This window comes from Cnephaeus nilssonii (genome assembly GCF_951640355.1).
Source record: "Cnephaeus nilssonii genome assembly, chromosome: 21".
Taxonomy (NCBI): domain Eukaryota; kingdom Metazoa; phylum Chordata; class Mammalia; order Chiroptera; family Vespertilionidae; genus Cnephaeus; species Cnephaeus nilssonii.
In genome coordinates, this window is record NC_137092.1 from 12,248,138 (window position 1) to 12,264,519 (window position 16,382).

General features: G+C 45.4%; 3 protein-coding genes across 3 annotated transcripts; all 3 read right to left on the reverse strand.

Moving 5' to 3' along the window:
- Nucleotides 1-1,285: 1,285 nt before the first annotated feature.
- Nucleotides 1,286-1,696, reverse strand: LOC307093282 (uncharacterized protein; the record flags this gene model as incomplete). The annotated part of the gene is made up of 1 exon (XM_079761258.1): nt 1,286-1,696. The coding sequence occupies one exon, from the start codon at nt 1,694-1,696 to the stop codon at nt 1,286-1,288; it is 411 nt and encodes a 136-aa protein (XP_079617384.1).
- Nucleotides 1,697-10,392: 8,696 nt separating this feature from the next.
- Nucleotides 10,393-10,902, reverse strand: LOC307093281 (uncharacterized protein; the record flags this gene model as incomplete). The annotated part of the gene is made up of 1 exon (XM_079761257.1): nt 10,393-10,902. The coding sequence occupies one exon, from the start codon at nt 10,900-10,902 to the stop codon at nt 10,393-10,395; it is 510 nt and encodes a 169-aa protein (XP_079617383.1).
- Nucleotides 10,903-15,691: 4,789 nt separating this feature from the next.
- Nucleotides 15,692-16,054, reverse strand: LOC307093283 (uncharacterized protein; the record flags this gene model as incomplete). The annotated part of the gene is made up of 1 exon (XM_079761259.1): nt 15,692-16,054. One exon carries the CDS (start codon nt 16,052-16,054, stop codon nt 15,692-15,694), a length of 363 nt encoding a protein of 120 aa, XP_079617385.1.
- Nucleotides 16,055-16,382: the final 328 nt, after the last annotated feature.

Here is a 16,382-nt window from a genome sequence, read left to right on the forward strand (position 1 = left end):
AGGAAAATTTGCTGTGTTTCCCAGGAAAATAAAAAGAAACATATTTTGATATAATATGAATATGAATATGTACACACATATATATAAATGCATAGCTAACAATTCTACCATGCTTCATTTCTCTGTAAACATTTTTATATTCTAGGAAGATGGGGTGGTGGGCTTTCTAGTCCTCACTGCCTGTGGTTCCTGCTACACTGTGTGTGAAGAAAACAGTTTGCATCCTGAGGATACAGTAGATCAGCTTTGGTGTGTTACTCTGGGAAACCCCCAATCTAGCTTGCATGGGTGTGTATGTGTGTTTGTGTGAGGGGTCGGGTGGGGAGTGAAGTACATCCCTCTAGATGACTAGAAATGCCCTAAGGATCCTCATTCCCTTCCTGGCAGAGTTCTATGGCTTGACAACACCTTCCTCAATAACCAATGGGTCATGAAGAAATAATAAGGCACTCAGTGAATGGGAGAGGATTGATTGAGTTCAACGTGGAGGCTGCGAGTGCTTGTGTATGTTTGAGAAACACAGTCACAGGTGTCAGAAAGAAATGAGCGAGGAGGAGCAGATTCACATATGTAGGAACGGCATCCTTTGAAATAAACAGAAATTGGCTAGATAAGTGAGCAATCTGAAGGCCAGGTGTAGGAGTAGGGCACTCAGGGTTAGACAGTCAGAGTCAGCGCGGACAGGCACTAACTAGACTCCAGTGTGACTCACTGAGTCGCAGGAGGCGAGCCCTGCTCCAGCCTTGGATGCCCAAGGAACAGCCTCTGGGTGGCATTACACAACCTCCCAATGCCAGCCCAAGAAAAGTCAGCAGTGGGGTGGGGGTGGGGAAACATACCACCCACCTACTACCAGGACCCAAAGACTCTGAAAGATGCCCTTCCTCACCAACCTGTCTGGGAACAGGTCCTATTTCACAAGGGAAAGGAATAAAGACAATGAGTCAGATCACGACACACACAGTCAGGAGTGAAATGGAAAGTGCATTTAATGGGGGCAGAACAGAGCTGATCCGCATGATTGAACCTTAAGTCCCTCTTGAGATGAATCCTGAGCAGCTGAAATTAAGGTTCTAAGGTACCAAGACCCTCAGCCTCATTCAGAAGCTCAGAGGGCCAGAGTGCTTGGGAAGGAAGGCTTCATAGCACATATTTTTAGGGGACAACTGAGGGAGGACTGTAACTCAGGGTGACAGCATGCTAATTACAAGGAAAATGGCACTCAAGCAGAATGGGAGAGGGGATTCAGCACTTGATGGTTGGTTCCTCAAGGGCATGGGTCACATTACTTCTGCTTGGTCTGCTGAATTGGTGCCGGAATGACCGTTGAGGGACATGGCTCAGGAACCTTGGTGTGGCATGGCTCAGGAACCTTGGTGTGGCATGGCTCAGGAGCCTTGGGGTGGCATGGCTCAGGGACCTTGGTGTGGCACGGCTCAGGAACCTTGGTGTGGCATGGCTCAGGAACCTTGGTGTGGCATGGCTCAGGAACCGTGGGGTGGCAGGGCTCAGGAACCTTGGTGTGGCATGGCTCAGGAACCTTGGTGTGGCATGGCTCAGGAACCTTGATGTGGCACGGCTCCTTGGTTTGAGGAACACATGGCTCCTGGGGTGGAGGCTGGCAGGGCTGTTTCACCTGCTGCTGCTGAAGCTGGGGGGGTGTGGTACAGGGCTGCTTCTGCTGGTGGGAACTCATGGTTCAAAGGAGGCTGGACCTAGAGACAGAACAGATGGTTTAAACAGGGATTAGCTAGGGAAGGAGCCACGTTCAATGCCAGCTCAGGTCTCCGAAGAAGCAAATGTTCCCCTTCCTCCATTTATGACTAAGAACTCCCTGGTGATTTCTGAACCTTTGAACAGGGAGAACCGAAAGGTAATTTGTTCAGCTCCACTCAGGGCCTCTCCCAGTGCTCTCTTTCTTCCTGGCACAACTTAAAACCCAATTAGCAACGCAACACAGCCGCAGGCTCCTGGCAGAAATATGACAGCACAATATTGGATCACATGGAAATGTGATATGATTTGGGGGGGAAAAAAAAACAACCCAGTAACTTCAGCCTACCTACACATTTCTGAAAACAGAATGGTTTATCACCGATCAGCTAGTTACTGACTTCTCCAGAACCCCACTTGATCCCCCTCTAGCCTCGCTCACACCCTACTCTTCAGTCTGCTCGTTCAAGTACTACCTGAACATCCTGGGTCACAGATGGCCCCTATGATCATCATCTGATACCTTGGGAGGCATTTCTAGAGCAAGCCTTCTCCCTCCTAAACTGCACAGCACTTTGCTTGTCCTTATTGCTTTATGCGGGTGACTTTCTACATTGACTTTCTACTGCCCATGTCTTATTTTCCTGTATAAGTTGTACTTTCATGGAATAAATTCTCTGTTGTCTAAACTGGTGTTGTTGTTTTTTTTTAGCAGACAAAGTACCAACATAACAAATTCTCATAAAACGCTTTGGTGAAAGAATAAAATTCCCCGTATTAAGGTTATGAATAAAGAAAGAGGTATAATGTCACTACAAGTTCTACCAACCCTAAGGTTAGCAGGGTTTATCCTGCTAATGGAGGGTCTCACACAAGCCAATCCTCTTCTCTCTGTCACAGCAAGAGCTGATGGGGCAGCACTGATAACATCTTAAGTCACTTCAAGCGCAAACTATGATTGCATTTACAACAAAGCTATTCCTAGAGGCTATAACTCTGATAACAGAACTTCCATAGTGCCAAGGAGGTCCCAATAAAAAGAAAATACCTTGAGCGAATGGTAAGCGTTCGGAGGAAGGAGAGCCACCTGGTGTGCAGAGAAGAGCAGGCTGCGTGGTCACTCGGGTCTGATGCAGTGTCCCCAGCCAACTGGCTTTTTATAGATGGAAACCTGTCTCAAGGAAATGGGATTTTTTTTTTTTTGGACTGCTATGTCTTAATCCTTTGCCTGTCAAACATGATTCACCCCAGTCCCCTCATCTACCTGTTGGTTCAGTCTTTGTGATGAAACCACCCACTTGACATTTTTTTGGCACTTGCTGTCTGGCAATGATGTCACTTGGGCCTTGTCCCCATGGAGGGTCCTTTCCACCCAAGTGGAATGTTTACGGTGAGGGTGGCGTGGGCTGAAAGGCAAGAAGAGGGAGAAGTTCTAGGGCTGCCGGATCCAGAAACAGCCCTGTTTCCTGGAGGCCCTAACCCCTGGCACAGTCCAGGCTTATTGAACTGCTTGGTATTGGAAGTGGATGTGGAGATAAGCAGTTGTTCCTGGTTCTCCTGGGAGGCCAAGGGCATGGTCCCATGAACTTCCCCAGGTGGAAAAAAGTAATCATTCTCTTCACCCATCCCTAAGTGTACCCAGGTCTGGGAGGGGTAAGGCAAGGCTCAAATGATTCTTTTGGCCCTAAAATTCCTTCACTCCAAGAGAGACCCTCAGAGTCAATAATAGACAGGAGTATGGGGACCCCGATCAGTGATGGGGGTGCTGATCAGTGAAAACCTGGAGAAGACAGTCAGGTTCAGCAGCCCCAGAGAAACCTGGTCCTTTTACCCATCCACTTATTCTGTCTAATGTGCCAGTGGACCCTGAAGATGCTGCCTCCCAGGAGGACCCCTTCCTGGGAGCAACACAGGAACATGGGACCTGTGATTCCTTGACCCTTTATATCAGAGTCCACTCTGCTTAAGATAAAATGAAAGTGAGGTCACCAATCCAGGCCTGCCTTTAATACTCAATCTGTAACAAGCTGGGGTATTTGGAAAATCCAAATCATTCTTCAAACCCAGGTGTTTGTGTGGTCCCTCCTCCCTTAATTCTGCTCACCTATATTTTGTGGAGTATCTGCTGGCTCCACAGCTGTGTCACCTCCCCTGAACTGGAGCCCAGGACCAGCCAGCCATCACCAGGAGCTTTTCCCACTCACCTCCTAGTGATTATTCTATTCTTCATCCCCACAAGGTGCTTGATAGATTGACAATTATAGAACAGATGGATGAATGCATGTCATTAATTTTATGAGATACCAAGAGGCTGCTTTGAGAACAGCTAGAAAGTTTCTTTTCTTTTTTTAAGAAAATACATTTTTATTGATTTGAGAGCGAGAGAGGAAGGGAGAGGAAGAGAAATATCAATCGGCTGCTTCCTGCACGCCCCCTACTGGGGATGAAACTTGCAACCTGGGCATGTGCTCTGAGGAGAAATTGAACCAGAGACCTTCTGGTGCATGGGGCAATGCTCAACCAACTAAGTCACACTAGCCAGGGCACTAGGAAGTTTCTTATAAAAGTCACAAGCCACATGGTATGAGCTGAGAATAGTAGTAAGGGTTCAGCAAGAGGCAGCTGTTTCTGCTACCATCCCCACCCATCTGTTTCCCTTCTAGAGTTTAAATAGCTACTTCCCTTTGGGCTGGACCACTGCGACCACTCAACCAGACCTGAGATTAAGACCTCTTGCATCAATTTAGCTCTGCTTTAGGCTTGCGTACAAGCCTCTCCTCCCCTAAACCCTATATCTAAGGACCCTGCAAAGGAAATTCCAAGCATGCCCTGCCTCGCATGTCTTTCCTGGACCCACATCTTCGGTTGCCAAGGGGGGCGGGAGGGACTGTCATTCATATTCTCTAGGTTTGACCTGATACACCTATCTGACTTGTGTGTCCTTTCCCCCAGACAACACCTTTTCCTTTCTAGCATCTGACTTTCCTCTTTACCCTACTGCCCTTTTGTCTAAAGTGCAGTGAATAGTTGGATACCACATCTTTTTATACTATACATGGAAGCTCAATTTCTTCACCAGCAGTGCTGAATTAGCCAATGAATATGCTGGAAGCCATACGGCTTCTGATTGCAGCTAGCATCTCCCCAAATGCCTCTGACTTTCACACGAATGCTTTTGTCTGGATGCTGCTAATGTTCTTATTCCAAAGCCTGATCTTTCTTAGTCTTACTAGTAACTGTACTAGACACCATTTGGGCATCTCTACAAATTCTCTCTGCCCTACTTTGTATCCACACATTGCCATGTGGCCCTTTCAATGTAGGCTCGAATGAAATTTGTGCAAGATCCTCCTGTCCCTTCCTGATCTAAGTCGTCTATGATACTAAAGTGCAGGATACCCATAGAACAATGCACGATTGAGTGCATAATCCAGGGAAAGTTAATGCACATGGAATCAGACTGGACAAATAGTGGTTGTGAATGGGAGTGATAGGAGGTTATGAACAAATACTTCTGCCTTCATCACCAGATGTAGAACAAAGAGTTCTACATCTCACCACATGAGAAAAAACACAAAATATTTTTTTTCAAATGCAAACCACAATCTCATTGCTTCAAAATAGACATAAATCTCAAGAACTCAGGCTCAGCTACACGGGAGATTGCCGCCTTCCTAAGACCGAGCAGGATTAGTTACTTCTCAAGTCTCCTAAAAGGACAAGTCAGGGAGTGTCAGGTGATGACATACCCTGGAATCTCCCCACTGGAATATGTGCTCAGCACTGGAGGCCTGTCTAACCTTGTAGTTTCAACAAATGCTGGTGACAATGGACAATTTTGAGGATTCTCAACTATAGCTCAAAGGAACTCCTCTAATTCATTCATTCACCTGATTCTTGAGTGGCTACAATAAGTCAGGCAGAGTTCTAGACACTTGGGGGTGTATCAATGAACAATAACAAGATCTCTGACCTTGTGGAGTTCACATACTATAGGGGAGGGTGAAAAGAAGCAATAAAGAAACATGATGAATATGCAAATTATTTAAATACTATGAAAAAAAAAGGAATACCCATGTAAGCAATTGAGAGCACCAAAGAGGTGGTGTGTGTGTGTGTGTGTGTGTGTGTGTGTGTGTGTGTGTGTGAGCAGCCTCATTGAGGATGTGATGTTTGAACAGATTTGAGGGAGATGAAAGTTAGCTGTTGGGCTCTCTGTGGAAACAGTTCCAGGTCAAGAGGATATCCGATGTAAATGCTCCAAGGCCAGAGCTTGCTTGGCATGTTCCAGGGACGCTGTGTGGCTGGACTGGAGAGAGTAAGTGGAAGAGAGGCAAGAGCCGAGGAAAGTAAGTTTATCCTCTGCTTTTACTTTCTGCTGTCAGCCGTCATTAGGACAAGGATGAATCTTTCTTCTTCCAGGGCGCCTCTTCAGTCGGCAGCAACCATCAGCTCAGAATAAGATGCATCAAGGAGCGCTTCTTCAGGCGCCCGAATGCCACTTACATTTCGTGGGCTTTCTTGAAAATGTCCACTCTACACAGGAAGGGATACCTAAAAGGTGGATTAAAGTCACATATAAGAGGCTTTTGAAGACAGGAAAGCTCTCTTAGCAGGCTTTAGTGTGTCATGTGTGATGCAAAAAAAAAAAAAAAAAAAGATGAATTCTGGGATACTCTAATTAACGTTTTGATATCATTTTTTTTTTTTACTTGAAAAATGGAATGGCTGTACTAGATGCTCTTAAGTCTTCTTTCACTCCTGGCATTTTAAATCTTAATGACCAGCTCTTTCCCAACACTGTGGCTGATTGTTCACCTCACCTGGACCATGTATCCCTAATCCCTGCCTAAAACTCCCCTCCAGTTTTAAGTCACTGGATAAATCTGTTCCTGTGAGTTAAATTGGTAAAGAAAAGCATAATGATTAGGTTCAAGCATGTAGCAGTGATGTTTTGAGGAATAAGCAGGAGACTTGGGGACAGGGTCCTCGGGATCAGAGGTGGCTTGGAGCAGGCACCATCTCATGGAACTGAGGCATGACTCAATCCAGTGCCAGAGGAGAGCCCTGCTCCAGGCGTGGCTGCCCAAAGTGACAGGCTCTGGGTTCCATTACACAATAGCCATTGCCATTCTTGAGATGTCCTCTAAATGTAATCACACACACATGGAAACACACACAGTACCAGGACAGATGGATGATGTCTACACCAACTCCTCTCTGATGACAGGTTCTATCATGATGGAATGGCAGCAAACGGGGCAGAGTCACCCAATAACACATACAGTCAGGAGAGGACTCAGAAGTGATTTAATGGAGGGACATCAGGAAACATGCATTTCTTCCCAGATTCCCTCCTCAGATGAACCCTGAGCAGCTGAGACCAACAAAACCACTAAGACCCCTGCTTAATTTAGAGGTGCATGGGACCTCTAAAGCGAGTGTAAGGAAGGTTTCATAGCACATATTTTTAGATGCAAGTAAGGAAGATATGGTGACTCAGGGTGAGAACATACTGACTATAAGATCTACAGACAGTTAAGACACCGAAACAGAAGGGAAGGTGTTCAGTATCCTGTGGTCAGCTCCTCAAGGGCGTGGCTGTGGACCACATGGCTTCTGCTTGATCTTCTGCTGGGATGGGCCCATAGTAACCTGGAACCTTAGGGTGAATCACTTGGTGTGGCTAGGCTGAGGAACCTCATTTAAATCTTGGTGGCTTGCCGAAACCGGTTTGGCTCAGTGGATAGAGCGTCAGCCTGCGGACTGGAAGGTCCCAGGTTCGATTCCTGTCAAGGGCATGTACCTTGGTTGCGGGCACATCCCCAGTGGGGGGTATGCAGGAGGCAGCTGATCGATGTTTCTCTCTCATCGATGTTTCTGACTCTCTATCTCTCTCCCTTCCTCTCTGTAAAAAATCAATAAAATATATTTAAAAATAAAAAATAAAAATAATAAATCGCGGTGGCTTCAGCTGTTGGTTAGTGGGAAGGATTTGAGGTCCTTGGGCTGTGAGTGTGAGTCGATTGTTGACTCCAGTGTACCCTCCAGATCAAAATTGGGATGGAGCTGTGTGGAGAGATGAGACATATGGGCTACCCCAACCAGGATGTGGCATCTCACCCTTGGGCTGCTGACCTGGGACCAGCTGCAGAGCCTCAGGAATGTTCTTGATTGGCAGAACATACAATTATTCTAGCAACATCTTCACTGATTTTGTATTTTCTAATATCAGGATTAAAAGTTCTACAAAAATCAAATAACACTGTGTAATGCATAAAGTGGAAAAACAGAACCATTAAAAAAATGAGCACTAACATATAAGCAGCCAGAAATAGCGATAGTTACATTTTGCTTTATTCAGTGTTGGGATATTTTTGCTTTACTATCTGAAGTGGGTGCATGTGGTTTTTTCCTGTAAACTCAGACACAAGCATCCATTATTAAAAAGATGTTTTTGCTTATATTGTTTAGTATCTGCTTTTGTAATAATATAATCTGAACTTTTCCCAATAAGACTAATCATTTTTCTACAACAATCTTTTTAATGCCTGTAGTATAATCCCAGCATAGACATCTCATCCGCTGCTGCATTATCTATTGATATGCATTTAAGTGTTATCAACTTTTTTTACATTAGATACAATGCTGAAACAAATATCCTCATGTATAAAATATTTGGGTACATGCATGAATATTTCCTAAAAATAAAATTCTGGAATAAAATGATCATTCAAGAGGCAGGTAGATCTTTAAACCTTTTGATTCTTTCCTGCCAAATTCTTCTTTATGACATTTAAACTGTATTTATAAAATCTGTATATTACAGAGTCCATTTCTCCATTAAGAATCAGCCTATTTAATTGTGAATGACCTGGAGTTATCTCTAGACTCTTCCACTATTGCAATCAGCAGAAATATGAAGCCACTTCAAATGTGCATACCAGGCAGACCCAAGATACGTCATTCCCTTCTGCCAGTGTGACAACTACTCATCACCTTGTAATAACTTGTTGGACAGTTTCTGTCGTATAGTTTCCAAAGATTTCTGAGTTCTTGCCAACTCTGTTTGGAGTGCTTGTGCATCACGTCACTCAGATACTATTTGTCACCCGCCTCACACCTGCTTGGTGTTATGGACCATCAACCTTGTCAAGAAATGGGCTTCACTTCCCAGTGACCACTGCAGCTATTCTGAAATTTTATGTTGGCTTTACTGATTTTGGAAAAAAGCTCCCTAAAATCCATAATCCACTCAACAAAGACCTGCAAACCTATTGGTCATTCTTGAGATCAAAAGTGGCTGCAGGAGAAAGTGTGGGTCTAGATATATAGAAAACTGGGCTCTGGGTGTGATTCAGAAACAATTTCTGGTTGGTCTCAATCTTCTTCTCCTTTCTGGATATCAGTTTCCTTATCTGGAAATTCAGGGGCTGTGCTAGGTGCTATTTAACTCTCCTTTCACTCCTGACATTTTATAGCTTAATGATCTGCTTTCCACAAGTTCATGGCTAGTTATCCACCTCACTTGGATCACATACTCCTCCTTGTAATCTCTTCAAACTCAGCTCCTTTTTCTAATCTCTTGATAAATAGCTGTCCGTGGTTTATTTTGGGAGAAACACTATCTGAAGTGGGTGCATGTGGTTGTATATATGTTTATATGAGGACCTGAATATTGTATCTCCCAGAGAAGCCTACAAATTCTCTGAGGGGGAGACACTGTGTATCCTCCTCTCCTTCTTCCTGGTATAGATAGTATCAGGCCTCCCTGCACATGATGGGTGCCCAGCAAAAGATAACATTGTCTGAGCTAATGAGGACTGAGCTGTATGGATAATTAGGTGTGTGTGGCTACTTGAATAAATGTGCCTCTTTGTGAGTGTGTGTCTGTATGTGTTGGATGTCTGGAAGGTAAAATGAATGAAGAAAACCAGAATAATTGGGTTCAAGTATGTAGCACTGATGTTTTGGGCAATAAGCAGGAGACTTGGGGGCAGAGTCCTCAGGATCAGAGGTGGCTTGGAGCAGGCACCGTGGGACTGAGGCATGACTCAGTCCAGTGCCAGAGGAGAGCCCTGCTCCAGGTGTGGATGCCCAAAGTGACAGGCTTTGGATTCCATTACACAAGAGCCATTGTCATTCTTTAGATGCCCCTTAAATGTAATCACACACACCCACACACACATACACACACACACACACACACACACGCACACACACACTCATGGAAGTACACAGTAACAGGACAGGTAGATGATGCCTACACCAACTCCTCTCTAATTGCAGGTCCTACTCGTGATAGAACAGGAAGGGGCAGATTTACTCACTAAGACAAGCAGCCAAGAGTGGGATTAAAGTGCTTTAATAGGGACAGAGCAGGAAACAGGCATTGTTCTCATCCAGACTGACTCTTCAGATGAGCCCTGAGCGACTTAGGACCAGCAGAGCCACTCAGGCCTTCCGCATAATTCAGAGGCTCAGAGGACTCTTCAGAGTGTGCAAGGAAAAGTCTCATAGCAAATATTTTTTTTAGGATGCAAATAAGAGAAAGATTCTGACTGATGGTGAGAACATACTGATTACAAGGTCTACAGATAATCAAGACACAGAAGCAGAAGGGAAGAAGGTATTCAGCATCTGGTGATCAACTCCTCAAGGGCATGGCTGTGGTCCACATTACTTCTGCTTGGTCTTCTGCTGGGCTGGGCCAGGAATAACCTTTGTAGGAACTGGCTCAGGGATCTTAGACTGGCCAGGCTGAGGGACTTTAGGGTGAACTGGCTCAGGAAGCTTGGTGTGACCCTTCTCAGGAAACTCAGGGTTGCCTGGTTGAGGATGCTGAGGGTAGTATGGCTCTGGAACTTTGGTTTGGCCTGGTTGAGGATTCTGGGGGTAGTATGGCTCTGGAACCTTGGTGGGGCCAGGTTGTGGAACCTTGGTGGGGCCCGGTTGTGGAATGTTGGTTTGGCCAGGTTGAGGATGCTGGGGGTAGTATGGCTCTGGAACCTTGGTGGGGCCCGGTTGTGGAACCTTGGTGGGGCCCGGTTGTGGAACCTTGGTGGGGCATGGCTCCTTGGTTATAGGAACAAATGTTTCTTGAGGTGGAGGCTGGCAGGGCTGTTTCACCTGCTGCTGCTGAAGCTGGGGAGGTGGGATGGAGGGCTGCTTCTGCTGGTAGGAACTCATGGTTCAAAGGAGGCTAGACCTAGAGACAGAAAAGTTGACCCAGTGATTTGGTGAAACAAGGAAAAAGACAAATTTAACATTCAATATATCTGCTAGTATGTCCCTTCAGATGTGAGAGCCTCTTTTCTCTTTCTCTCTCTCCTGAATCAATGGAAACTTGGTTGATCCCTGTGCCCTTTCAAGGAGAGAAGCTTAAGGGTGCTTTATTCTGCTCTATATGAGTGGACCCCTGGCCTATCCTTCCTTTCGTCCTGATGATTCTGAAAACCTACATTGGACGCATAACACAACATTGGCTCCCAGGATTGATTGAGTCCCCAGGATTTTAATAATTTGGGAAGATGATAAAGTCAAAAGTCTAAGATCTACCCTCTCAAGTGCACCACATAGCTCTCCTAAGAAAACTGCACACCAACCTGCCCTGAGCCACATGATTCCACCTCTGACCCTCTGTCCACATCGTCCCCTCTGTGCATGCTTTATGGAAGGCTTTCCATCCTGATGCTATTTCCACACATGCTCACCCATCCTCCCAGACACTCTTTGCCAAATCCAAGTCACCTTCCTCATTTGCCACAGCATAATACCTGCCTTGTCCTCTCTGTTAATCACTTTTCTTGAAGTATGTTTGTAAATTATGCCCATGTTCTATATTCTTTGATGGATAGTAAGTTCATGGAGTAAAGAAATCCTATCTTTTGAACATCCAAATCATCAGTGTCACAATATTTCAAATACTCAGTAATGATTAGAAGTATTAAAAGTCACTAAAAGTAACCTGGACATGGTGTAGTCTCTATTCTGTAACTGAACAAATCATCATTACAGAAACCATTCCCCCTTTTTTTATCCCAAGTTTCATAGTTACAATCTGAGTGGGAAGTCCACAGACCTGAATGTCACCTTAAATACAAATTACCATTGCATTTGAAGTAAATATATTTTTAGCATGACCAACGGACTCCAAACAAATAAAATACAATTGGGCACATATTAAGAAATTTCAAGTAGAGAGACTCACCTGGTACAGAGAAAAGTTTAAGCTGTCTGGCCTCTCGGATCTGGTGGGGAGTCTCTGGCCAGCTAGTATTTTATACAGAGTACGAGCCTTGCCTTAAGGAAGTGGAAGTGTTTTTTGGACTGCTCTATCTTTATTCCAGCTTTTGTAATGAAAATCTCTGGCTTAACATTTTTTGGCACTTACTCTTGGACAAAGATATCACCCTGGGCTTGGTCCCACTGTCTACCCTTTGTGATGAGGTTGGTATGGATAACAGGATTCCTGGGTGGTGATGAGTTATGTCAGGGGGAAGTTCTGGATTCTGGGACCAGGAACAAGTGTGTTTCTTAGACAGAAACCTAGTCTTTAGCTTAGATTAATTCTGCTTAATTTTCTAAGTGGATGTGGAGATGAACAATAGGCACTACTGGTTCTTCTGGGAGGCTCTGAAGAGTAGTAGGTGAATCATCTGATCTTCACTTAAGTGACTATTCAGTAAGTGACAATAAATGAACAATATGCTGTTCCATTTCTTAGCATACCCTTTGTGAGGAAAGGAAAGGCTAAAATGCCTGCTTTAGAAATGAACTGTATTTACTCTGGTGAGAGACTTAAGACGCCATGTTGACCAAGGACAGTAGATGTCATTGGAGATGGAGAGCCAGGATTGACTGGGTCTGTTCAACATGATGCACAGCCCTGAAGACCTTGCCTCTCATGGGTTCTCTTTTATCATACACCAGTAATGTCCTCAGATCATGGTAAGATGAAACAGAGGTCACTAACCCAGAGTTGACCTCAACATGCAATCTTTTGCTAGGTGTGCCCCTGGAGAAATCCAAACATCCTTAAAACTCAAGTATGTGAATGGCTCCTCCCTTCCAACTTCTTTACTCCTGTGTTACCTACCATGAACCTGAACCTTCAGGCAGAGCCAATACTATGAGGTCCTTCCATCAGTTACCCAAAGGTCTATTTGCACTTATCCTCACACCAGTCTGGTAGATGCTCAGTCAATGGAAAATTGTCATTTCCCGTGATGGATGTGTAGTTTCATGGAAGGAAGGACGGAAGGAAGGAAGGAAAGAAGGGAGGAGAGATAGAAAAATCATTGTTTTAGAGAGATGTCTATAAATTGCTTTGATAATCATAAAGCAACTACTTGAAAATGACTCACTTTCTTATGACAGGTCTCATGATATAATCTGAGAAGAGGGTGAGGGCTCATCGCCCTCTTCCTCTGCTTCCTTCCCCACCCATCTTCTTCTCTCTCTGCTAGTGTTGGACTAGTCACCTACCTCTGGGATGGTTCCAGTGCCACCATGATACCTAAACTCTACTTCCTGGTATCACATTAGCTCTCCTCTAGGGTTGGGTCCAGGTCCGAAACCATCTCTCAGGGACCCCTGACAGAAGGAGCTTTGACCAGACTCTGCTGTTTCACCTGGGATTCTTATGTCCTGAAGTACCTACTCCTCTGTACGAATCTGGGTCTTTCTTGTGTCCTATCTTGATTCTGGATTTTGGTTCTAGAAGAAATGCCTTTCTCATTTTCTATTTTTCTCTCCTGCTTGGGCTTTCTCCTGCCCTGTCCTGATATCTTGTTCACTCTTATAAAAGCCTCTCTGGCATCAGCCTCTAGGACTTCTAATTTTACCCAATCCTGTTGTTCCTTTTTGTTTGGACAACATACTCAGTGTCTGGGTGTTAAGGCTCTTTGCGCCCTTCAGAGAAGCTTGGTTTGTTCACCAGTGTGCATGCACTAAGGAGACTAACCCCCATTGCAGAGCGTGAGTCACATCACTCTGAGAGAGAGTCCTGCTTCCAGAGGGGCCTTGACCTTCCCTGGCCCCTTTCCTGGCATTAGGAGGCTGCTTCTTTCCCCATGTCAGTGGCCTAGGCCTTGCTTGAGACCCGAATGTGGACGATATTGGGTAACTTTAAAAGTTTCTGGGCCTTCCTCTTTTGTCATGACTGTATAGACTGTTCCCACATAATTCCTTGGACTCTTTCTTTTCTTGAGCCTAGGTCCCAGCATGGTAACAGCCTGCAGCCCAGTGGGAACCCCCTAACTGAACAGTTCTCATCTAAACCAGATACTGTCTTCTGTTTTCTTCCGCACACGTGGAGACTCAAGATGCTGCTGGGACAGAGGAAACCAAGACCTACCCATGCAGAGAACCAAAGGAGCATTTCTTTATCCGCACAGGTGACATCTGCATCCAAGCCAGAAACATGCAGTTTATCTCCTGTGTGTAGTTTGTACCTCAAATTCCTCACACAGACACAGTATCCTACCCTCTGCTGTTGGCTGGGTGAATGGCATTCTACAAATGGAGAGAAAGGAGCTGAGGGAAGAGGAGGAGCTCAGACCGGTCGGAGAACTCTACCTCTGCTAGATAACCTTGAGGTCACAGGTTCAAAGGCAATGGGCAAGACTGGAGTCCTTGGTTGTGAGTGGGGTGGAGGGAGTGGTGTTCTGGGGGATTTTTCACAAAAAGATTTAGGATTGTAATGGGGTTTATAGGGGATATCATTTTTTTAAAGACTTCACTGTGATCCTCTCCCCACCCTTTGGGGTTGCTGGCCTGGAAAATTGCTGCAGGACTCATGAAGTTTCTGGAATAAATGTTTCCTCTACCTCATCAACATCTTGGAGTGCTTTAATTTTTTAAAATATGTAAAACAAGTGTTAACAATAAAAATATTTTCAATTTATGGTATTGACAATGAGAGTTGTGTTAGTGTAAGTTTACATAGGAAAAGAGGTAAAGATCACCCCTCTTAAGCTTTTCCTAGGGCAGGCACTGTGGAGTCTACTCTCCTGCAGCATTGAGGTCTTCAGATTGGGCATTCAGTGAAAGATAATCAGCACGCATGTGTGTGTGTTGTGTGATTTTTGGGATTTGTGTGGTGTGTAGTGTGTGATGTGGTGTGTGTGTGTGTGTGTGTGTGTGTGTGTGTGTGAGTCTACCTGTATGTGTTTCTCTGTCATGAGTGTGGGGGTAGGTGTGTATGTGTGTGTGTATTTGTGTCTGAGAGTGAGTGTTTAAGTGCTTGCCTTCCATGAGTTGTGGCGTCAGGAAGGGAGGATGAGTGAAGAACAGATAATCACGTTGGAATATGTACAAGCACTATTTTTTGGAATAATAATAATGATAATAATAATAAATAATAGAATAAACTGGACAGAATGAGGGCTATTTGGGAACAAGGACTCAGAGGCAGAGAGGGCTTGAAGCAGGGACCATCTATAGATGATGCACTCAGGGGCAAAAAGAAAGCCCTGCTCTGGCTGAGGCTGCCCAGAGTAACAGGCTCTGGGTGGCCTTGACCGCTCTCCCATTGGCAGCCCAGGAACATCTGGTGAATACAACAGTCACACGTACACATCTGCATGTCCTCAGTGCCTGCATCAGGCACCTTCTGACAGCAGCCCTTCTAACCAGCCCTGATGTGTGCAGTTCTGACTTCATGTTGAGAGACCAGTGCAAAAAGCTGAGTCAGCCAATGACACACGTAGCCAGCTATATTGTTACAAATGATTTAATGGGGGCAGAGCAGGGAAGAGTCACTTGATTTCTCCTCCCTCCAAAAAATCACTCTTCAGATGAGCCCTGGGCTCAGGAGCCCTCCAAACTGAGTGTGAGGGACATCTTTCTGGAGGGTGCAAAGAGGGAGGGATTATGATTTAGGGTGACAGCATGCTAATGGCAAGTGGGACAAATAAGCAGAATGGGAGAGGGGATTCGGCATTCAGTGGTTGGTTCTTCAAGGACATGGACCACATTACTTCTGCTTGGTCTGCTGAACTGGTGCTGGAATGACCTTGGTGTGGCATGGCTCAGGAACCTTGGTGTGGCATGGCTCAGGAACCTTGGTGTGGCATGGCTCAGGAACCTTGGTGTGGCATGGCTCTGGCAGCTTGGTGTGGCATGGCTCAGGAACCTTAGGGTGGCATGGCTCAGGAACCTTGGGGTGGCATGGCTCTGGCAGCTTGGTGTGGCATGGCTCAGGAACCTTAGGGTGGCATGGCTCCTTGGTTTTGGAGACACATGGCTCCTGGGGTGGAGGCTGGCAGGGCTGTTTCACCTGCTGCTGCTGAAGCTGTGGGGGGGTGGTGCAGGGCTGCTTCTTCTGGTGGGAACTCATGGTTCAAAGGAGGCTGGACCTAGAGACAGAACAGATGGTTTAAACAGGGATTAGCTAGGGAAGAAACCACGTTCAGTGCCAAGTAGGCTTAATTTCAGAGCCTTTACAAGAGTGAGCCTCATCTCTCCCCTGGCTGCCCTCTTAAATTTGAGAGTAAAATATGTTTTGATAATTTCTGGGCCCTCTCAGGGGGAGGAGCTTAAAGGCAGTCTGTTGGTTCCATTTCAGTGGAATTCGTTCCCAGCTCCCTTTCTTCCCCAGACATGTCACACCCTTACTGACAAGTACCCAGAGTGGGTCTTTTGGAAAATGATATCTTAGAAATGAC